This window comes from Pistacia vera, unplaced genomic scaffold (assembly GCF_008641045.1).
Source record: "Pistacia vera cultivar Batoury unplaced genomic scaffold, PisVer_v2 Contig557, whole genome shotgun sequence".
NCBI classification, from domain to species: domain Eukaryota; kingdom Viridiplantae; phylum Streptophyta; class Magnoliopsida; order Sapindales; family Anacardiaceae; genus Pistacia; species Pistacia vera.
In genome coordinates, this window is record NW_022196398.1 from 328886 (window position 1) to 352708 (window position 23823).

Sequence of the window (23823 nt, forward strand, 5' to 3'; positions counted from 1 at the left end):
AAGGGCATAAATATAATTTTCCTTTGGCAATTGAATATATTATCTGCATCACTTATATATGTTTAAACATGCTAAAACTAAGAAGAAACCAGATTAGGGAGAGTCTTTATTATTTAGAAACAAAATGATCCAAGAAAACAATAAAGCAAGTGAAATAAAACAAAATTTATGTTCAAGTACGTCAATAATGGAGGAGACTCCAAAGATCGCTAATTGGTGGACTTGATTATTCAGTTACTATAACTTGAGACCGTATTTGAAAACAAAAACAAAGGCCATATATGTGTATGATATGTATATGGCTTCACTTGAGGTTGAGGGAGTTCTCAATGTCTATGACGAAACGATATTTAACATCATTCTTTGCCATCCTCTCAAAAGCTTCATTCACATACTCAATTGGGATTATTTCCACCTTCGGATATATTTTGTTTACACCACAAAAATCCAACATTTCTTGCGTCTGTTTGGTGCCACCTGTCCAGCTTCCACTAATGGATTTCAAACCTGCACATGTCAATTTGTATAAGCAGTTATATTGAATCGATAAAAAAATTGGGACCTATCCTGACTACTTTTACAAAAGATGAAAAGCAAAAGGCAAACTTGTTTCACATTATGTCACGACTGGTTAGTGGTGTTTATGTTTTGTGTTGGGGTGTGGATGCCTGATGTTTTTGATGGGCAATGGCTATTAACGTAAGCTTCGTCGGAATGCAATGAAATTACTTTATTTTCGAATAATGTAGGAATGAATTACTTTTATTTGTGAAATTTCTAACCAATACTTAGCTACATGAAATGTATTTTCAAGATGTTGGGTTTATCAATATTCTGTTTTCCCGTTACGAAGAAAGGAACATCAAAATAAAAAGACGGCGCGCTTTGTAGCTTCTAAAATTCCTGCTTTAACTTCACACACTTATCTACCATCGTCAATAGATACTTTTTGTTGCAATTAGTTACATATTTGATCCTACAAAAGATCTTTGCAAAATTTCAAGGATCATCCTGAGATTGGCAACAAGAAATATTTTTTATTAAAAAAACTTTAATAAGAAATTGAACCGATCCTAACATCATTATCTAACTTACCCTTTGATATATGCTATATTTGTTAAAGCTATGGCTTATATAAAATACACCCATAAGGTTTTGTACGCTTTGACTGTTGNCTAATGGATTTCAAACCTGCACATGTCAATTTGTATAAGCAGTTATTTTATTCCTCAAAGCTTATATATTATTAATTATATTATCTACCGGATTGAATGCTAGCAGGCGCAAGTTTAATTTCTTTTGGGTAGCCCACCAGGGACAAGACGCCATTAGACTTCAGGAGTGAAAGGTATAGGTCAAAAGAGTGTTCGCCTGATGCTGAGTCAATAATAAAATCCAAAGATTTAGCTAGGGCCTGCATATATACAAAACAACAATCATTAATGATGAATCCATTAATTGAATTCTGAAAACTGGTTAATTTTACCTTCATTTGGTTCTCATCAGTTGAGAGTACAAATCTGTCAGCTCCAAGAGAGTTCAAGGCTTCCTCTTTCTTCGATATACTTGTGCTGAAAACTGTAACATGCAGTCCGAAAGCCTTCCCGAATAGCACAGCCATGTGGCCAAGCCCACCTAACCCAACTACGCCTAGACGTTTACCCGGTTGGTTCATCTTGTGGTGCACCATGGGCGTGTACACTGTAATTCCAGCGCATACCAATGGCGCTGCCAAGGCTGATGGATAATTCTCTGGCATCTTGAAGCAGTATCTGCAGATGAAAAAAACAAAAAAAAAAAAAAATGATAGAATCAGTAGATAAAGAATATATATGTTTTAGTAATCCATTTGTTATATCCCAAACTCATCTAAAACTTAAAATATTTAGAAATGATTGATGTCAATGTGTTGTATCAGTTACTGCAGTTGCTACATGGAAACATTTAACCTTGGGATTTTGAAAAGGTGGCTCACCTCTTATCAACTACATGGAAACTGGAGTATCCTCCTTTAGTGATTGTACCGTCCACGTCAACGCTATTGTAAGTATGAACCAGCTTTGAACAATGAACTTCTAAGCCATGGTTGCAATCCTCACAATCCCTGCATGAATTAACATATGTTCCCACTGCAACACGCTCACCAGCCTTGAAGCCATCAACATTGGTGACAACCTCTTGCACAATTCCAACAATCTCATGCCTATTATGAAAATTAAACATCGTAAATAAATCATATTAATTAAGAGCTCTTGAAATTAACTAGAAAATCAGTCACATACCCAGGAACTGTAGGATATTTTGTTTCTGAAACTTTGTTCCTGGTAAAAAGTACATCACCATAACAAACTCCACAGTGAGTTATTTTTAATGAAACATCGTCACTTCCAACACTCCTGCAGGAAAGTAAGTGATACAACAAACAAATTAATCGCTGAAACGCCATGTATAAAATTAAAATATGCATGCTTTCTATATTGTTCAAAATCTTTACCTTCGCTTAAATTGGTAAGGTGAAATAACTCCTGAGGGGTCTCGTGCGGCCCATCCAAAGCAATCTTTGCCCACTTGGCCGGATGCCATTTTTGGTTCTGTTAAAATAAACGAAACTGAGCGATTTGTAACAAAGAATTCAACCAGAAACTAATGGGAGTTTGTACAGAAAATAACTCGCCTTGCAGAAGGCCTTATAGAAGAGAAGAAATTAATGGTGGGTAGTGTAAATATGGCGTGGAAGTTTAATTTGATTTGGAGAAATTCATTCATATGTAAGAGTATATATAGTGGATTTCCTAGTACCAGAACGACGGAAAAATCACATGAAATGAAGTTTGACGAATCACTGTATCGAATAACTAAAGAAATAAAGCCACCGCCCACTTTGATCAGCACGGATAGCGGGATAGGCGCCATGAATTTAGAGCTGGGAGTCTGGGGGAGATGAATAAGACGAGGAAATTTAGTTGTCCGGCCATCCCAAGTTTCATTTAACAAAATGGCCATGAAAATCTTTTTGATTTTTTTGGGGTTAAAAAATATGACGTGGCATACTTAAGTGTAATTAAAGCACCAAAAAGGATTAGGGTGAAAAGTTTTAAACATTTGTGGGTTAGAGTATAATAAAGAGAAGTTGATTTAAAATTTGAAAGGCAGAACACATTTCTCTCAGGTTCTTTCTCTTTCTCATTTTTTCTTCTAATTTTCTGCAATTTCTCAATTTCTTTGCTTTTTGCATTTTTTTCATTCCTTGCCATTCCCGATTAAGTTATAATGGCTGAGTCCTTAAAGAAACAGAAAAAAACCCATATACTCCCCAAATTATAGGCACGATTGGGTCTACCAAAAATGGAGAAAAAGAAGTTGTGATGGAGTAACTTCCGATGACTAAAGTTGCTCCACTAGGAGAGGAGACGGCGTCGACGGAAGACATTCTATTGGCGAAACAAGGGAGGGCAAGAGTTGAAATTGAAACTGAAGAGGAGGATGTTGACACAAATTCCAAGCGTCGGACATGATCGCTTAAGCTATCTAAAATCGCTTAAGCGACAAAGAGTAAAAGCAAAGGATCGCTTAAGCGATCTGGTATATAACAGAAGATCGCTTAAGCGATCTGGTATAAGCGAATTTAGATCGCTTAGGTGATCGTGCATTTGGGCAGAAGTTGATTCTGCCTCGGACACGATCGCTTAAAGCGACCAACGTTAAAAGCAAAAGATCGCTTAAGCGATCATGCGCCTGGGCACTTATTTATTGTTTTGTTCATGATCGCTTAAGCGACCAACAATAAAAGCGAAGAATCGCTTAAGCGATCCTGCGTCTGGACACTTATTTATTGTCTTGTTCTTAATCACTTAAGATCGCTTAAGCGACCAATAGTAAAAGCGAAGAATCGCTTAAGCGATTGTGCATCTAGGCAGAAGTTTATTTTGCCTCGGACATGATCGCTTAAGCGATTTGTAATAGCTTAAGCGATCGTGAGTCTCAGCACATTGATTCTGTCTTGTTCATGAAGTCTAAATACACAGGATCGCTTAAGCGAGAAATGAAATCTCTTAAGCGATCCAGTGTATTTGGATTATTTTTATTGTATTTCACTAGATTGGTTAAGCGATTAACGCTATTTTAGACATATAAGGTGTACGATTCATTCAGTGGACCATGACCATTATTATATTTTAATTAAATTAGTTCTTTTACGGCTATATTAAACATTTATAGTATCTACCAGGTGTACGATTCGTTTAGTGGACCAAGACCGACCGTTATTTTATTTTAATTAAATTAGTTCTTTTATGGCTATATTAAACATATATGGTGTAGAATGTTTACGTCTATATTAAATATATCAGGTGTACGATTCGTTTAGTGGACCATGACCGTTATTATATTTTAATTAAATTAGTTCTTTTATAGCTATATTAAACATATATGGTGTAGAATGTTTACGTCTATATTAAACATATCAGGTGTACGATTCGTTCAGTGGACCATGACCGTTATTATATTTTAATTAAATTAGTTCTTTTACGGCTATATTAAACATATATGGTGTAGAATGTTTACGTCTATATTAAACATATCAGGTGTACGATTCATTCAATGGACTATGATCGTTATTATATTTTAATTAAATTAGTTCTTTTACGTCTATATTAAATATATGTCCATAAACATGGAAAATAAATATTGAAGTAAATTACCCTTAGGCTTAAGCGTTCAGTCGACCATCACTGAAGTATATTGTTTACTGCATCGCTTAAACAATCAAGTATATCGCTTAAGTGATCTAGTACAAATAAGCCTGATCGCTTAAGCGATCTGCTGCCATATATCTGATCGCTTAAGCGATCTGCTGCCATATACGAGACTTATATTTGATCGCTTAAGCGATCTTCTGTCATATACCAGATCGCTTAAGCGATCTGGTACCATAAACCAGACTTATACCACATCGCTTAAGCGATCTTCTGTCATATATCAGATCGCTTAAGCGATCTATCAGTTCTAAAACACATTTTCAGCCATCTCCACCTACAATCGGTCCATCATACCCAGAACAAATTTTCAACAAATTTCACTCCTTTCAACTTGCATTACATCAAACACAACCCAACAACCTAAACAACTAAATCAAAATCATAACCCAAACCCCATCCATTTTTAAATCTTTGTAAATCTAAATATAAAATGTAAAGAGGAGATACACATATTTACACGAAATGTCAGGAGGAGGAGGAGGAGGGGGATCTTTGGCGGAGAAGATGTTAATGGTGGAGGAAGAAGAAAGTGTTAATGGCGAAGGAACAAGAAGATATAGAGGAATGAGGAAGAAGAAGATGTAGACGAAGGAGGAAGAAGAAGATGTAGATGAAGAAGAAGATGTAGACGAAGCTAAGAAGAAACAGCAACCAAGGTGGAGATGCGTTAATGGCGGGAGGAAGAAAAAGGTGTTTGGGTTTGTTTGCAAGAATTTCGGGTTTTTGGGAATATAGTATAATTTTTAAAAGATTACATAATACTTCATTAGTCCTAATTAAGCACTAATCAATTTAATTACCCTTAATCAATAATATGGTTATTTAGTAAAACTTTAAAACTTGATAGCCTTTTAATTAAATTCAAACTTGAAAGGTTGTTTTAATAAACTGCCCGAATAAGATTGATGGCCAATGTTCAATGCTCATGAAAAATAGGCATATAATTGGTGGATTTATTAAGGTAATAATACTATAATATATAAATAGTTTACCTGGAGAGTTAACTTTTTCCCACCCCCGAATGGCTTAATGACATTTTCTCATCTATTTGAAAGTATTACTTTATTACTCAAATTTATATTTTGACGAAGAATAGATAATAAACTCAGTTCAAATTGTTGGGGCTTTTAAAGAAGTGAGATCTTTGAGTCTTTTGATAATAAAATGTTAGATTTTAATGATTGTGATTGATCGGAATTCGATTTGATAAGGACAGTTGCTCAAATTATAATCACTCAATTATCGACGATTGACAAAGTCAACAAGAGTAAGGTTTAAGAGGTTTTAATAAGTGATAATTAGAGAAGAAAATAACAACAATATAGAGTAGCAGCGATATCGAAATCAAAATAAAAATAAAAATTTTAAATAATAAAATAGTATTTTAAACATAATCATAAGCCAAAAAATGATTTAAGTAAAAGTCGATTACTGGTTACCCGAAACCGTTGACTAGGAAAATAGTTTTCTTTTTGTTTATCATGAGATGTAAGGGCCCAGTCCCCGACGGCGGAATTTTTTTTTTTTATCTGACTAACCATTGCGTATGAAGTGACCCAGTCGTAACTCGTAACGGATGACACATCCATGTTCTACTAAACATGTCACACATGGAAAAGTTTACATTCAGAGAATAAATACTTATTTGAAAATAATGATAAATATATTATAAAAGAAAATTAAAAAAAAAAATGCATCCCACGTAAGATTTTTCTATCTATAAACTCCATTCTATTCATTAACAAAAATGGCATTGATTAGTATATCACTTTAAAAAAAAAATGAAAAGAACTTAACAGAATAAAAGGGAAGTTAACTACTATTTAGTGATTTAACGGTTAATTAAGACTTTTAGATGTATTATTTAAAAAGTCTTGAATTCGATTCATCTGAGTTGATAATAGGGCTGGTCATTGAAGAGATTTACCTGGATGTCAACTTCAGGATCCCAAAAGATAAGTTGAGATACGTACAAACTAGTCTAGACACCCACGATTAAAAAAAAAAAAAAAAAAAAGAGAAATTATATTTGATTCAATGTTTGCAATTTGAAGCATATATTAAGATTGAGGATTAAATTTAATATGTATTGAATCGATAAAAAATTTGGGACCTATCCTGACTACTTTTACAAAAGATGAAAAGCAAAAGGCAAACTTGTTTCACATTATGTCACGACTGGTTAGTGGTGTTTATGTTTTGTGTTGGGGTGTGGATGCCTGATGTTTTGATGGGCAATGGCAATGTCATGGCTATTAACATAAGCTTCGTCGGAATGCAATGGATTCAAAATAAAATTTATAATTTCATTATAAAACCAATTATTATTCTTTTTCTTATGTGGATCATAGTACCTGTAACTTCTCAAATTATTCCAATATGGGATTGATCAAATCTTGATACATTCATCCACATATTAATAAAAAAGTTAAATATTATAACCTCCAGTATTAGATCTTGAGATATATATATTTTTTGTTTATTTTCGAATAATGTAGGAATGAATTACTTATATTTGTGAAATTTCTAACCAATAGTTGTTTTTACACTTGGCTACGTGAAATGTATTTTCAAGATGTTGGGTTTATCAATATTCTGTTTTCCTTCCACAACCAACCAAATTTGGTAGCCTTCCCGTTACGAAGAAAGGAACATCAAAATAAATAGACAGCGCGCTTTGTAGCTTCCAAAATTCCTGCTTTAACTTCACACACTTACCTCCCCTGTTATTCCATCGTTAATAGATACTTTTTGTTGCAATTAGTTACATATTTGATCCTACAAAAGATCTTTGCAAAATTTCAAGGATCATCCTGAGATTGGCAACAAGAAATATTTTTTATTAAAAAAACTATAATAAGAAATTGAACTGATCCTAACATCATTATCTAACTTACCCTTTGATATATGCTATATTTGTTAAAGCTATGGCTTGTATAAAAGACACCCATAAAGTTTTGTACGCTTTGACTGTTGCATACTCTGCCCATAAATTTATTCAAACAAAGCGGCATATTCCATTATCCTGTTGCAGATATGCCAAAACAACGATCATTCAATTCCTAAGACAACTGACACAACACCAAATCTGTTGCCAATCAACTTTGCTTATCTTTCAAGAATCTTGAAGACATCACAAACACAACAATGCTCATTTACATCATCAACTTCAACTGAAACAACGAAGAAACAATTAAACATACTCTAATGGAGAACTCTGCACTAAAGATTTTTGTGTTAAGCTTTTTCTTTGTCATAACCATTATTGTTGCCCAAAATCAACCAATACTAACCACTTTAGAAGGCCCATTTGAGCCTGTAACTCGTCGTTTTGATCCTTCTTTACGTACAGGCAGTGATGACTTGCCTATGGATCATCCAAGGCTGAAGAAGAATGTTACTTCTATTTTCCCAGAACAGATAGCTCTTGCTATCTCTTCACCTACTTCAATGTGGGTTTCTTGGGTTACTGGTACTTGTTCTTACATTTATGTTTTGGACGATTTCTTGTTGTGTACTTTGATAGATTTTTTGAAATGGGTTGGTTGGTTTTGGTTCAGGGGATGCCCAGATTGGGTCTAATGTGACTGCTCTTGATCCTTCATCTGTTGCGAGTGAGGTGTTGTATGGGAAAAGAAGTGGAGAATATACAAGTAAACGTAGTGGCAATGCAAGTGTTTATAGCCAATTGTATCCATTTGAGGGCCTCTTGAATTATACCTCCGGCATCATTCACCATGTGCGGATTGATGGTAAGATTAACTTTGTAGTTTGGTGTGTTCTTTTTACTCTTATTATGAATGCACTGGCAATTGTTATTAACATTTGTCGCAATTTGTTATTCTTTATGGATTTATTGACGAGCTACACTTCATGCTTATTCAAAGATTTGCCTAATTATCTAGACTACATTTTGGTTAGGCTTTGGAAGCATAACTTAGAAAGAAAATATCTTATTGCTAATTTATGAAGGAACTAGATATAAAGACCTGTATTTTTCTGGGGTAGCTAACTATGGGGTTGTTTGATTAATGGTTGTGGTGTTTTTGCTATCATTCAATCATCTTTGATCAGTTGGTAATGAGAAACTCTTCAAATCTGGTACGCCTGTGAAGAAATTAGTTGAAAAATTTACAAGCTTAGGAAAGTATTTCTGAGAAGAGATTATTTATGAGGCCAAGAGGCTAAATTGAATGTTCTGATCAATTAATAGAAAAAATCGCATATAGGTCCTTCGTGATCAGTGAAGGTCAAGTTGTTAAAATTGTCTAATTAAATTTTCCTGTGAAGTGAGTTTAAGCCACTGTGGTTCATTGCCTTTCTTGGCATTTAAAGTTTCGAACTTCAATTTGCCTGTGTCATTTTCAAATATGGCTCAGCTATATATTCATATCTTCCTCCATTAGGTATAAAATTTCCACCTCTTTCTTTTTCATGTATAGACAGTTAGCTTAATCAATAAATACCTAGAGATATCCATTGATTACTAATTTGTCAACTAATTTGATAGATCTTGAACCTGGAACAAAATATTATTTCAAGTGTGGGGATAGCAAATTTCCAGCTATGAGTGAAGAGCATGTCTTTGAAACTTTACCATTGCCTAGCCCAACTTTATATCCTCGCCGAATAGGAGTTATTGGAGATCTAGGGCTCACCAGCAATTCGTCAACAACTATCGATCATCTGACCCAGAATGATCCCTCATTGATCTTAATGGTGGGAGACTTAACTTATGCAAATCAGTACCTTACAACCGGTGGGAAAGGAGCTTCTTGTTACTCATGTTCATTCCCAAATGCACCTATTAGAGAGACATATCAACCCCGGTGGGATGGATGGGGAAGGTAACATCTCCTATGTTTCAGTAAATTAACAGTTATATCTTTAATTTTATGTTGCTCAAATTCAGTAGCTGTCTTGCAATTGAATTTACTCCCCCATAAGTCTATCCTTTTCTATTGATGAATGTATCTTGTAAGAGTTTTATTTACCATAAAAGTTCATACATGCACACAATGTTGTCAATGTAGTTAGTTAGGCATATACTTGACTGCCATTATCCTCATTTCTTGCATAATGCTAACATGAGTTGACACACCACTTTGAATCTGTGTTTAATTTATAGTGTTTTAACTTTTTTATGGAAAATTTTCATAAAGGTAGCCATAGCATCGTAGATGACAATTATCTAATTTTGAAATCTGTCAGTGAAGCTAACACAGTAACTTGTTTAATATCTAAAAAGTCTTTTCAAAGTTGAAAATGCATTGGCAAATTTATGATGATTAGTCCCCCTTCTATTCACTGGTTTTAGCAAATTCTAATTGGCCAATATTTACGAAATTTATCACTGCTATGATTACTGGTTGTTATTAACACTTGATTTTTGACATTTTTCTGATGTGGTTGTCTTTTGGATAGATATATTCTCTTTATACAATTGTTTCTATGTTGAGAAGTTACCTTGATGAAAGGATTTGAAGTCATTATTAGATTCAACCGAAAAAATGTTAAGAGGAAAAATTCTTCAAGGGTTGTTTCAAATCCCAAGTCCGAGAAAATTCAGAATGCAATGGAGACTTTGATAGCTTAAAATTTCTTTTTGGGTTTCCAACACTTCTGTTTTGACGATTACTGAGTCCAAATACTTCTAATCTCCAATGTCGCCTATATTCGTACCATCAAAGCCAATTACAATACTCTTTCACTGTTTATGTATATCAGTCCAGGATTAGTACTTGTAATGCAAGGCGTAAAGTTGGAGACTGTACTGACTTGAAATAAAGTATAACGCCCTTATCTGAAGTTACATAATGGACCAGAAATACGGAGTTATGGATGCTGTACTAGCTTAAGTTTCAATTTGCTTGACATAGTTTCATTATTAACACAGTTAAATTCATACTTTAGGTTCATGGAGCCATTGATCTCAAGAGTTCCTATGATGGTCGTTGAAGGCAATCATGAGATAGAGCCTCAAGTTTCTGGAATCACTTTCAAATCTTATTTGACCCGATTTGCTGTTCCGTCAGAAGAGAGTGATTCTCACAGTAACTTCTACTACTCTTTTGATGCTGGAGGGATACATTTCATCATGTTAGGAGCATATGTCGATTACAATAGCACTGGTAACTGAAAATTTATGATCAAGACATAACTATAAACCCTGACATGTCTAATTTTTTCAGATTAGAATGCAATGCTAGGATGTATATCCCAATTCTAATATTGAAATTCTCTATCCAGCTGTTAATTCTGACTGTTCTCAATTGTAGGAGCTCAGTATGATTGGCTAAAGGAAGATCTACATAAAGTAGACCGGGATCTGACCCCTTGGCTGGTAGCTGCATGGCATCCACCTTGGTATAATAGCTATTCTTCACACTATCAAGAATTTGAATGCATGAGGCAAGAAATGGAAGAACTTCTGTATCAAAATGGTGTTGACATTGTTTTCTCTGGTCATGTAAGTTAAACGTATCTATTTTAATCATATAGATAAGAAACAACCTTAAAGTTTAATTATTTGGGTTAGATTCATCTAATTTGATTTTAGAGCATTTTCAATTCACATGCAGTGCTTGGAGGTTTAGTTGTTGATGTTATGTGTGGTTGTTTCTCTGAAGCAAGAAAAGACTAAGAGTGATGTTATAGTCAACATCTTAAAAAGTATTGGAGAGTTCCTTTACTTAATGTCCTTTTAAATTTAGTTGTCTCAAACTATGCTATTTCTGGACAAGATAAAATTCCTAGATTAAAACTAAAAAAATCTGTACTGTTAAGAGTAAGATTATATTCTCTTATCTGGTGATCATTGCCTTCTCTCCTTCATTGTGATGGAGTTTGACAATATCTTGCTACCACTATCTCTATCACTTCTGTTCTTATATCTTCCCATTTGAGTTTCTAAAATTTAACAGAGGATGAGTTTAATTGTAGAACTATATCGTTGTTTTGAAGACTGAGTTCCTATACGGGTTATATAATTAGAACTGAAAACCTTGTTATTCACGTGTGACATTGTGAAGATGAATATACAATGAATCTGCTATGGTTGGTAAAAGTGTTAGCTGATACTTTATATCAGAGCAAGTTAGAGATATAAGAAAGCTGAAAAGAAAACTAGATACTACTAAAATTCACACTTAAACAAATATTCTTCTTTCTCATTGAATATATGCTGCCTTCTATACAGGTTCATGCTTATGAGCGGATGAATAGAGTTTATAATTATACATTGGATCCTTGTGGACCTGTTTACATAACAGTTGGAGATGGTGGAAATATTGAGAAAATTGATGTTGATTTTGCGGATGACCCTGGAAAGTGTCCCTCAGCTAAAGATAACATACCAGAATTTGGGAACATATGTCATTTGAATTTCTCTTCAGGTCCTGCTAAAGGAAACTTTTGCTGGAGCAAACAGCCGGAATGGAGTGCATTGAGAGAAAGCAGCTTTGGACATGGAATACTTGAGGTATATATGCTTTAAGAATCTTAACATCAATTCTGCAAATGCAATACTAAGTTTCTTCCCTTAACCAAACCCTAATGCCTTTTAGGTTTAGATGTGGAACATTGAACATGGATTTTGTTACTTATATGTTAAACAACACACAGAGTTTGCATATATTCAGATTTATTCATAACAGACTTCACTAACGTGGTACTCCGGCACCAATCTAAATGAAGTGGCTCCCTTCTTGTTGCATTTGAATGTGTCTATATAAAGTTTCAAGGGTTTCTAAAGTATGCCTACTTTGCTACATCAATCCTGGTTTAACCTGTGAGTGTATGCATGCACAATTATGTTAAAATGCAGATCTGTGAGTAGAAATTTGCTAAATTAATATGCTGTGGCTTAACGAAACACTCTGGCATGTATTTGGTTCTTCACTATTTCGCATAAAGCAAAGCCTGCCGACACAGAATTTGTTATGATCTTTCTAGTTTCTTCTTTGAGTTGTGTCTTTCTTCATCAAGATTTTGTCCGTTTCTTGATGCAGGTAGTAAATTCAACGTATGCATTATGGACCTGGCACAGAAATCAGGATATTTACAAGGAAGATAGTCATGGTGACCAAATCTATATTGTGAGACAGCCAGAACTGTGCTCTGCCTCCACCTCTAAAAGTGATTCTCTGATATAACTTTTAGTTTCAAATGGTCATTTGTTAGTTGTTCTCGTTTATGAAATGGCCTCATTACAAACTTAATAGTTAGAAAATGAATGAAAGCATTCTTGAATCTTTGTGGTAACTGTCATCGATCAATTACTTATCGGTTGTACTGTAGTCAGCAACTAGACCATTCATCATCAAATCATTAAAGTAATGTTTCTCGATGAAGTCAGTTGAATAGGATAAAATTGTCTCTCTTAGGAGCAGTATAGACACCTTTTGATGCATACAGTTCAACATGTGAAAAAAATTAATGTGTAAACTCCAGCGCTCCTGTTTTCATAGCGGGTTCTTTCTAACTTCTAGCAAAGGGGCTTTTTTTTTTTCCCCCCACTTTTTGAGATGGATGAGTTTGGTCTGCTTTCTTATAATAGAAAAAACAATATAACTTTTCATTGATGTATTTTTTCATTAAGATCCGATTCAAATTAGCACATTGATCATTTACTTTAAGCTTTTCTGATTTTCTGATGACAGGGGAGCAACCTGAAACAACTAGGAGCTCAAACAGTGAAGCAGCAGCTATATCAGGAAAATGTAAGTGGATACTGTCAATAATATTATTCATAATGGCTGTCAATATCATTGCTGTAAAATGATATTAAATATGCATGTAATTGTGCTGATTAAATTTCTCTTCTTCACTGTATATAATTCTTGCCAAGTTCAATCTAAAGGATGTAATATAATGGATTTCAATGTGCTTATATATTCTACCAAAGAAATTTCCTAGAGTTGTAAATGAAACATCTCAAATGATATATATATATATATGTCAAATTGTACTTTATAATAGTGATATTCTATTTCAAGTTAATTTTTAATATTGATATCCTGGATAGTTTTGAGCAATGTTTTCACTTTTACTATTGTTGGAGATAATACACTAAATAGGCCCAAAACTGAAAACCCATAGGATTAGCTTGGCCAAAATTTGATAGCCCAATTTTTCACCAAAACAAAATCATCCATGTTAAATTAAAATATCTTGAATGTACAATTTTATTATAGAAAAAAAGTTAATTATATGTAACAGTTATTACATTATTTACAAGTCAAATCAATAATTATATATAGAAAATTGTCAATTTTAGACCACTTGTTTTAAAAACAAGAAGAAAAAATAAAAGAGTCAACAACTTTTTCCCACCTAAACAATGGTATAGTGATATATTCTCATCTCTACACTTTTAAAATATCACTTTCTCATTGAAAAATATAAATTTAATGACACTTTCTCGTCGATCCCATAAATTGTCGATCGATTCTGATATCGTTGCGACCCTACATCACTATCATTCTCTTTCTCGATCATCACTCACTAAAACCCATCAAACCTTACTCTTGTCGACCTAGCCAATCATCGGCAATCAAACGATTAGGGTTTGTGCAACCGCCTCCCCTAAGTCAAATTCCGATCAATCACGACCACCAAAATCTAACCTTCTATCACCAAAAGACTCATCAACTTCCCCTCTTTAAAAGCCCTAATAGATCGAGTTTGCTCTCTGTTTGCTGTCAAATCGGAAAGTGTATTTTTAGATGAGAAAGTGATATTTTAAAAGTCTATAAGTGGAAAATGTCATTAAGCTATTATTTGGGTAGAGGAAAGTCGTTAATTCAAAAAAATTACGAAGTTATAAAACTCTATTAAAATTTAAAAGGGTCACTTAAATTTAACACTAAAGTTCGTTAAAATTAACTGGTTTAATGTCATTTATTATAATTATTAATAAATAAAAAACATAAAAAAGACTAACGTAACCTTAGCTAGAAACGATATTTTTGTTTGACCATAAATTGGTAATAACTATAAAAATAATTTTTTATTGTTATAACTATTTTTTAAGAAAAACAACACTAAAAAATATTTTTGAGAAGACAGAAAAAACTAAAATATTAAATAAAAGAAAAGAATTAACTCTTCATGGAAGCCTTTGGCCGCTGTATCCACCTATTTTACGATTGGTGTAGAGGTATAGTGTATATGTATGTCTAATGTCTTCCTACTCCTACAAATAAATAAATATATTTTAATTATTTCCAAAATATCAATTATGTAACATATATTGAGTTCTCCTAAAGTGATATCTGATATACTGTCTCAATATGTGTGTAGATTCTGTTGTCCTTAAAATGTTTGCTTTATGTCCAATCTTAAATACGTCATTGCATACATAGAAAAGTTCATTAGTGACATTTTAGTGATGTGACAAACTAAAACTAAAATAATGCTGTACCCACCTAATTGTCACCATTGGTGTACGTGTATATGTATGTCTAATGTCTTCCTACAAATAAATATATTTTGTTATTATTTTCTTGAGTAATGGACATGTTCCCACCCAAGGTTTACTGAAATAAGGTTAGTATATAGGTTTCATAAATTCTAGATTCTCATTCTTAAATAAACACTGTCAATCACGATTGGGTTTGAGATGTGCTATTACCAAATTGCCTTTCACATTGTTCCAAACCATCATCACCACCTCATTCCAAACCATCATCACAGCCAACCCACACTACAAAGCAACACCCACCTCTCCAAAACAACACCCACCATAAAGCAAATTAACCCAACAGAAGAAATGTTGAAAATCGGATCAAATCAAACAAACACTCCACTAGAACTCTAAAAAACTAATCAATTCTTTAAATCAATAATCAAAATTAGCCAATTGATCAAAAATCGCGAAGGAGATCGCCAACGAACGGCGACTGAATAGTTGAAGGGGACATGAGGGTTTTGAAGAGTTGGAGTTGCTGGTTGTAATAGTGGTGACCAATTCGATTTTAGTCGTCGGAAACGATCAAAATCCAACAAAGAATGATCGAATCCAAACCCTAACGGCGTCGGCAATCAAAGAAGTTAATGAGTCAGAAAATAGGGGGTTTTGGTCATGTGAGGGCGTTGAAGCCGATGAAGTCTAATTCCGACAGGAAACGACAAGATCGAGCGTGAGAGTTGTTCACACACGGTTGAAGGGTTTGAGATGTGGGGTTATTTGACTTTTTAATTTCAAATTATGGTAAAGACTAGTTTAGCCTTTTAACTGTTAAAAATAAAGGATGTTATTTTAAGGGTGAAAATCTGGAATAAATGAAATAAGGGATATTAACCTTTGAATTTTGCTAATCCTAGGGTGGGAACATGTCGTTTACTCTTGCTTTTAAAATATTAATTATGTAACATAAATTGACTTCTGCTAAAATAATACTCCCTCCCTCCGTTTCCAAATAAATTTCATTTTAAACTTGTTACTTTTTTTCCAAAATAAATGTCGTTTGACCAAAAAGTTGAGCAACCTTCTCTCTCTTTCTCGTTTTATGACCCTTGTCTCCTCTCTTTTTCTTTTTCTCTGGTCCCTCGTCTCTCCTCTCTCTCTCTCTGGCCTTCATCTCCTCTCTCTCTCTCTCTCTCTGGCCCCTCACCTCCTCTCTCTCTTTCTCTTTCAAACGTCATTTAACTCTTCACAATTCTCTCTAGTTTCAGATTTGGGACACTACTGGTCAAGAGAGGTTCAAAGCTATTACTTCTGCTTACTATAGAGGTGTTGTTGCTGCACTCGCTGTTTATGACATTACCAAAAGAAGTAGCTTTGATAGCATTAACGCTGGCTTGAAGAGCTCACTAGTAAGTAGCTTTGATAGCATTTAATTGTCTTGCCTCAACTATTTTGTGCTTTGTTTGTTTGTGAAGTAAAATGTGTGCAGGAAAGAAAAAATGTTATGGTTGACTATGTTTGATGTTGTTGCTTTATTGTGTTCTAGAAATTGGTTGCCAAACAGAAAGTTAGTTTCTTTTGGAATAAGCCTTAACCTTAATTAGCTTGTCAATTTTTGGCTCTTATCGCTGCTGCCTAGTTTTCCAGGTGGAAATTGAGGTTCTGTAAAATTGAACTTTGTTTAGATGCATATTTATAACAATGGGTATTATTATGATTGAACTTTGTATTTCTAGTTATGATTCTAAAAAAAGAAATACCAATGTTAAGATCTTAGCCATGAAGTTTTTCCACAAATTGTGCATTTAGTAAATCCAAGATTCGGATATTTAAACTAAAAGAATATGGTTAAAAAATGTAGAGAGTGAATTTTATTAGTTGTAAATCATTACTTTTGTAATATTATTTGAAATGAATTGAAGAGCCTGTAATCACTTGTTGGTGTTGTTCTGGCTTAGCTTCAATAGACAATCTAATTTTGCAAATGTTACTAAGTTGCCTCTTGCATCAAAGGTTTCTAAACTTGAGTTTCAATATTTTGTTTTTTTAAGTTACCCTTCTAAATCTGAGCAGATAGATCATCCCACCACAGCAAATAGAGACCAGGCTGTAAATGCAATGGAAATTATGAGTCATAAACTTTAGAATGAAGTATTAGAACAAATGAGGATATGGGTGCCTTTATCATGTAAGTGGCTTTTTTGTGTTTATTTAAGGTGCGTTTGGTTCAAGGAATGTTGGATTACTAAGAATTTTATATTAATGAAAAGCTAGATTACCTTGAAAATTATTGAGAATCTTTAAAAAAATGTCTTTGATTAGTTGAAATAAATTGGTGGGTAAGTTATTCATATTACTAAATTGCCCTCATTTTTAAATATTAATATAATGTTATTTTTATTATTAATTTTTGAATAATTTCTTTTAACATTTTAGATTTAGCTAAAACACCCCAGCTTATATAAAACTTTAATTTATAACAAAATCACCCCCACCCACCCCAAGCTACTATCGGCCGCCAGCCACCACCTTTGGAAGTTGTCGAAAGTTGTTGAAAATCGCCAGGAGTCTCCGATATGGCCCAAACAGCCAGATGGCCGTAGATCTAACCAGAAATGGCCAGATCTAGTTTGGCCATTTCCGACCAAATCGATGGATCTGGCCGTACGGCCATCAATATGGTCGAAAACATATCGGAGCCTCCCGGTGACTATCAGCGACGGCCAATGGTGGTTGGCTAGCTACCAGTAGTGGGCTGTAATTTGTTTTAAATATAAGGGCATTATTGTCCAAAAACTTAATTAAACAAGGGTAAAATTGTAATGGTGGATTAATATAAATTGATTTTAAAATAAGGGCATTATTGTCCAAAAAATTTATTAATAAGAGATAAAATTGTAACTAAAATAAGATAACCAAGTAATCTTCCAATACCTAAGAAAATGAAGGTAATTAGATTATCTCTAATATTACTAACAGTAACTACTATTGGTATTGGAAGATTATAGGAATGTTATATTACTTGATAACCAAATATGGTAATCAAGTAATATAAGATGACATTACCTTAATAATCTCATATAACCCCCAACTAAATACCTTCTTAAGGTTATTATTCTTAAAATTGATTATGGTACATTAATTGTTGTATGACTCATTTGACTTTTCAATTTATGAATGTTTAGATTTTGAAGATAATCATAACATCAACAATGAGGCCAAATTAATTGACATTGAAGGCAATACAAGCATTCCAAATCATCTGGAATGGTGGATGTCAATAGTGGAGGTTTTATTTATTTATTATTATTTTTATAGTGGATGTCAATACACTTTATTTTCTTTCGTCAATTCAGTTAATTATTTACAATATTTTCTCTTATACAGTATATGTTGCAAAAAACAATGTAGAAGGTGCATCAAAATTGATTGTCGAAATTGAAATTTCTGGAGTTTGGAATAACCAGGAAAAATCAGCAATGGGCGTTGTAATGCATGATACATGCATTGGAAATTTGACTTTACTAGAAGAGAATGTGTCAGGTTCTAACACACTACATGCAGAATATCTTACCTTATATCATGGACTGTATGTAGCTCGTGAAAATGGTGTTAAAGAAGTCCAATGTTTGTCTTACTCTCAAGAGCTAATTGACAGCTTTAATAGGAATGATGAACAAAAATGTGTATTGGGTGATTTGCTTGATTCCTTTACATATGACGAAGTTTGTAAAGTGCCTGTTAGTGTGGATTTGTTCGCTGTTGTTATGGTGTAATCTCTCACTAGGCAAATATTCACTGAGTATCTTATAGAGAGAATCCAGAGAATTACTAGCTTAAAAAGGGTGTTCGTCTAAAATTTTTATCTTTAATCCAGTTGTAAAATATTATTACACAATGACTATTTCTCACATATATAAAAATAATAAGAATTATTTTCTAATGAATTGGAAAGCGTGAAGATGTTTTCTAAATATTATTACTATCAAAAATACATATACAAATCCACATTAATTCCTTCATTGAGACAGTGTGTGCAATCATTTCACTAGCTTGATGTCTCCCGACCGCTACAATCTAATACCTGCAAAAATAAAGAAAGCAACGGGGTGAGCTATAAACGCTCAATAAGTAAATCAAATCTAACTATGCTCTTACTCTGTTGTCCCCGTTTTCGCTATACTGCTTCTAAATTTCTGCTTGCTTTCTCCCTTTATTCTTAGGCATACTATTTAGCGGTCTTCTATTTTTTCTCAAATCTTTCTAAATCTTTTTGGTGCTGTGCTATTTTTTATCATTTTATTTCTCTCTCTGCTAGATTACATCTTTCTATTTCCTTCTCTACTCAACCAATCGCTAAGTTTCCTTGCTTTTTGTCATGTTTCTAATTTTTATTCTTTGCTAGCATGTATCTAATTTCTGTTCTTTTCTTGTATATTTCTAATTTCTTTTTCTATTCTTGTAGACTTCTATTTTCTTTTCTTCTCCATTTTAATGTGCTTCTATTTTCTTTTCTTGGCTAAACAGACAAGCAATGGTAAAATAAACTCTATAATCTATGCATAAATGCATAAAATGCAATGCACATAAAATGTCTGATGCATATGCAAATAATCATGTTTGTATTCTTTCTGAAAATTCTTTTATAATTCTTTCTAAAATTCTTTTTGTTTTCTATTTTTCTTTCTTATTCTCTTTTTGTATTCTGTTCTGGTTTGCCGATCGGACTAGGCTGAGGCATGGATTTGGAACCCTAGTCGTGTGAGTGTATTATGAAATTTTTTCTGGGTACAGTCCTCATCCACATGCACTTCTAGCAGATTGTACAATTCTGTTTTCTATTCTGAGGCCGCTCACTAATGGCGGTGTGCATGTGGGAAACTTTTGCATCTCTATCGCCATTAACTAACTCAGCGAATGCTCACAGGCTCCCCATCACAACAGCCCTCTAAAAACATGCTCTGTAAATTTGAAAAATAACTAGCTAAACATTTTCCAATAATTTTAAAATTTCTTAAATACATGCTATGCTATGTCATGTATTTATATGATGCCTATGCATGATCCCAAAATACGTGTCTAACTCTGGCATGTATTCTATTAATTCTAAGGCTTTTATTTCTATACTTTTCTGGAAAGCCCAAAGTTCTATTCTATTAACACGCTTAACTTAAACATTTTCTATTTTATTATTTATTTCTAAATTCTATGTATCGTGTGTACGTACGCGATTATATAATTTCCACATAATTCTGTAATTCTTCAATTCTATCATGTTATGTAAAATGTACACATACACAATTATATTATCTCTCACAAATTCTACCCTTCTATAATTCTATTAGTGAGATATTAAAACGACACAATTCAACTAGGGAATGAATTCTACATTTTAGGCAATCTAATTTCTTCTATAAAAATCTAAGCCACAACTTAGGTATTAAGTCTACTAACATGCCCAATTATGCTACTAGATTTTCTCAAATTTATATATATATCACATAACCATGTCATTAAACTACTCTTTAATATTTTCTAATGTTACAAACATGTCTTGTACAACCTTCTAAATACAAATTTTAATGCCATAAATTTGCATTCTCTTAAGATGACCATCAACTTCAATTGTTATACATGCCCTTATTTCTTCTTTTCTTTTGGCTACATTCTATACATTAATCTATATTACCATATTAATAATTGTAAATACAATCTAACATATGGCACAACATATATACTTTGGCTAAATTCTAATTTCTTTCTAACATTCTTAACTAAATTTTTGGCCAATACAAAATATTCTCAAGATCTTCTAGCACAATTCTATAGCCTGTAATATATAATAAGACATGAAAATTATACTTATACCAATCAATTTCTAAAACGGTCATGTATTTAATACATAAACCAAACTTCTATTTCTTTGATGTTTCTTTTGATATTTATACTTGGGAAAACTTTTCTATTCTTTATACAATAAAATCACTTATTACATATTGTTTATAACTAATCTCAAAACAAGAAATAACAATCTATTCATTTGGCCAAGCCATTCTTTGGATAATCTTTCTAATTTTAAGCATACAAGCTTGACAACTTATTGTGGCATATTGTAATATTATAATATAATCACCTATCTTTTACTATCATCAACACTACACTATTGCAACAATTTAATGTACAATTCTTGCCATCACTTTTCTAAAGTTATAAGTTTCAAAACTCATAATTCAATGACTAAATAAAATATGCCACTCAAACTAATGCTAAAAGTTCAAGCAACTGGAACCATGCACTAACATAACCAAGTGTTATTCTAAATTTTGGCATAACAAGATGCACTCTTAAACACTTAAACTTATACTTGGTTAAGTTTAATACAACATTTTAACATCAATTCTTTCCGTTCTCAAACAATATTTTCAACGATATTCAACAAATATATGCATTTTTTTTATTTTTTTTTGAATTTTCATCAAACAATTTACATGCCCATACAAGTACCTGGTTGGCCACACTTCCACACCTCTCCAAATACCTCAAAATTGGAACAAAACTCACCAAAAACTCAACTCCTAATCTGGCCGAAATCATCATTCCAACACTCCATCCATACTTCTTCCATATTTCATCTATAATTCGCCAAATCATCACATACAAATGAACTACTCTTCATGGCTGAAATTTTACACATCATTCAAGCATTTAATTGGCCAACAATTCTCACCATACATCATATACAACCATACAATAATCAACAATTACAATTATGGCTCAAAACAAGGCTTAAGTTTGATTCATTTACCCTTTTTCTTGCAAGAATCCTTTTCTTTCTTCCTTTGCTCACTTTCTCCATTGATTCATGCTAAAACACATAAATTCATGAGAACTCATACTTATAAAACACAAATCACAAACTTTTGCTAAAATTCTTACCTTAGAAAGCCATAAAATGAACATATATTCACTTGGGCATGAATTCTCATGTAATTCTTTTGGAAGACTTTGAAGAAATGGAGGAGAAACGGGGGAAGAAGGTGGCTGGCGTTTTGGTGTGCAAATGGTTAGGGTTTTGTCAACTGAAGTCCTATAATTAAATAAATATATATTTCCATTTTGCCCTCGCACTTTTATGATAATTTCAATTATGTCATACGTGCATTTACCGATATACCCTTACTTTCAATGGATTTAATACATGTTCTTGGTCTTTTGCACTTCCCATCATAAACTCTAATTATGAGTGAAAAGACTATTTTACCCTTATTCTTTAATTTCTTCATATTACTTTACAAACACGTATTTATCTCGGTATCACATCACATATATTGTCCATAACCTTTCTACCACTCTATTCTCATGGCTAGGACACTTAATATATTATATTTATCATACTCACTTTTCACTTGAACATGTGATTCTAAGTGAAATGACCATTTTGACCCTATTGAAACTTTTATGGAATTTCACTATAAAACTAGTTAAATATATTCACTACGACTATAAAATAATCCCTACCATATTTTTGAATGTGGGTATTACATATGGTTCGTGTGGCCTCCACAACATGATCGGGTCTTGTACTCCTTGGTGCGAGTGATCGTTGGGTGTTTCAGGTGTTTATGTTGCAGATTTTTTTGAAGTTGCTTGATGGTTTTCTTGAGCTGGATGAAGGCTGGAAATATTAGAAGGGCAAGAGTTTTTTATACTATTGTATATGTGGTTTGGGTCATGTTTGTGGGAGGTTTAGATGTTGTTAGAGTTTTAAGATGGTGTGGTTACCATCATTTTTCATTTGTGAGCCTAGTTGATACAGTATGATGTGCAATTCAATCTTATCACTTGTTTCCAGAATACGTTTCAATAGCATGATTAAATTTCCAATTCAGTCTATGCTTAGGGACTTAGTTTTTGATCCAGTTTTCTTTAAAGCATTTTTTACAATTTGGTAATGGTACTGACTACATCAGGTTCCAATAACCGATGATCCCTTTTCCAGCTTTTAAGATCAATGGTTGTTCAAATGATAATTTAAGGTCTAATTTCTCATTACTCTTTCATCAATGGAATCTGTATAGAAAAGCGTTATGGATAAAGAAAGCATAGTATTAGAAATGGGAATCTCCACTATGCAGTCTATGGAAAATAGAACAAGTTCTTTTTTTGCTTGTTAGGGTAGAATTTTTTTACAGCAAAAAACACAGAAATCAAAATGAAAGACAAACTACTCCTAAAACACAATATCTTATTAGAACTCATATGAACATCATAGACAAAACAAAATAATCTACAATACCAAATAGGTCAATTGTAACACTTATAATCCAATTGAGTAAATTATTATCTTGATCACTCATTGACATTGAGCAATTGCTTCTTCAGTAAACTCGGGGTCGACCTTTAACTGTTTGGGAAGGCAATTTTGTCCCTCCAACCTATGTTTTTTCATGTGCGGAACCTTATATTTGTTTAAACCTCCGGCTTTCAAAATTGAAATCATACATGACTGTAAAGTTAAAAACGTATGATTCAATTTTGTTGGCAAGTATTCATCAAATGATATATGAACAGCCTTTATGATCGCATCTACAGAGTTGGGTGCCTTTTGGTATTGTAGTGCCTGTATCACATTAAAAAAAACCAAGGTCTAGAACATTC

General features: G+C 33.1%; 2 protein-coding genes across 3 annotated transcripts; one reads left to right on the forward strand and one right to left on the reverse strand.

Annotated features, from left to right (window-relative positions):
- Positions 1–304: 304 nt before the first annotated feature.
- On the reverse strand, positions 305–7736 carry LOC116108197 (probable cinnamyl alcohol dehydrogenase 1). The gene is made up of 7 exons (XM_031394466.1): positions 7721–7736; positions 2495–2591; positions 2283–2396; positions 1976–2203; positions 1487–1772; positions 1264–1414; positions 305–507 (listed from the first exon to the last, which is right to left on the reverse strand). Exons 1-7 carry the CDS (start codon positions 7734–7736, stop codon positions 305–307), a joined length of 1095 nt encoding a protein of 364 aa, XP_031250326.1.
- Positions 7737–7818: 82 nt separating this feature from the next.
- On the forward strand, positions 7819–13605 carry LOC116108216 (purple acid phosphatase 23). Of its 2 annotated transcripts, XM_031394483.1 has the most exons (8): positions 7820–8229; positions 8318–8509; positions 9268–9604; positions 10671–10888; positions 11036–11226; positions 11956–12237; positions 12767–12893; positions 13418–13605. In XM_031394483.1, the coding sequence occupies exons 1-8, from the start codon at positions 7965–7967 to the stop codon at positions 13537–13539; spliced, it is 1734 nt and encodes a 577-aa protein (XP_031250343.1). In that variant the 5' UTR covers positions 7820–7964; the 3' UTR covers positions 13540–13605. The 2 variants fall into 2 exon arrangements, with proteins under 2 accessions (XP_031250344.1, XP_031250343.1); XM_031394484.1 differs by lacking the exons at positions 12767–12893; positions 13418–13605 and having other exon boundaries at positions 7819–8229; positions 12074–12182.
- The last annotated feature ends 10218 nt before the right edge of the window (positions 13606–23823 follow it).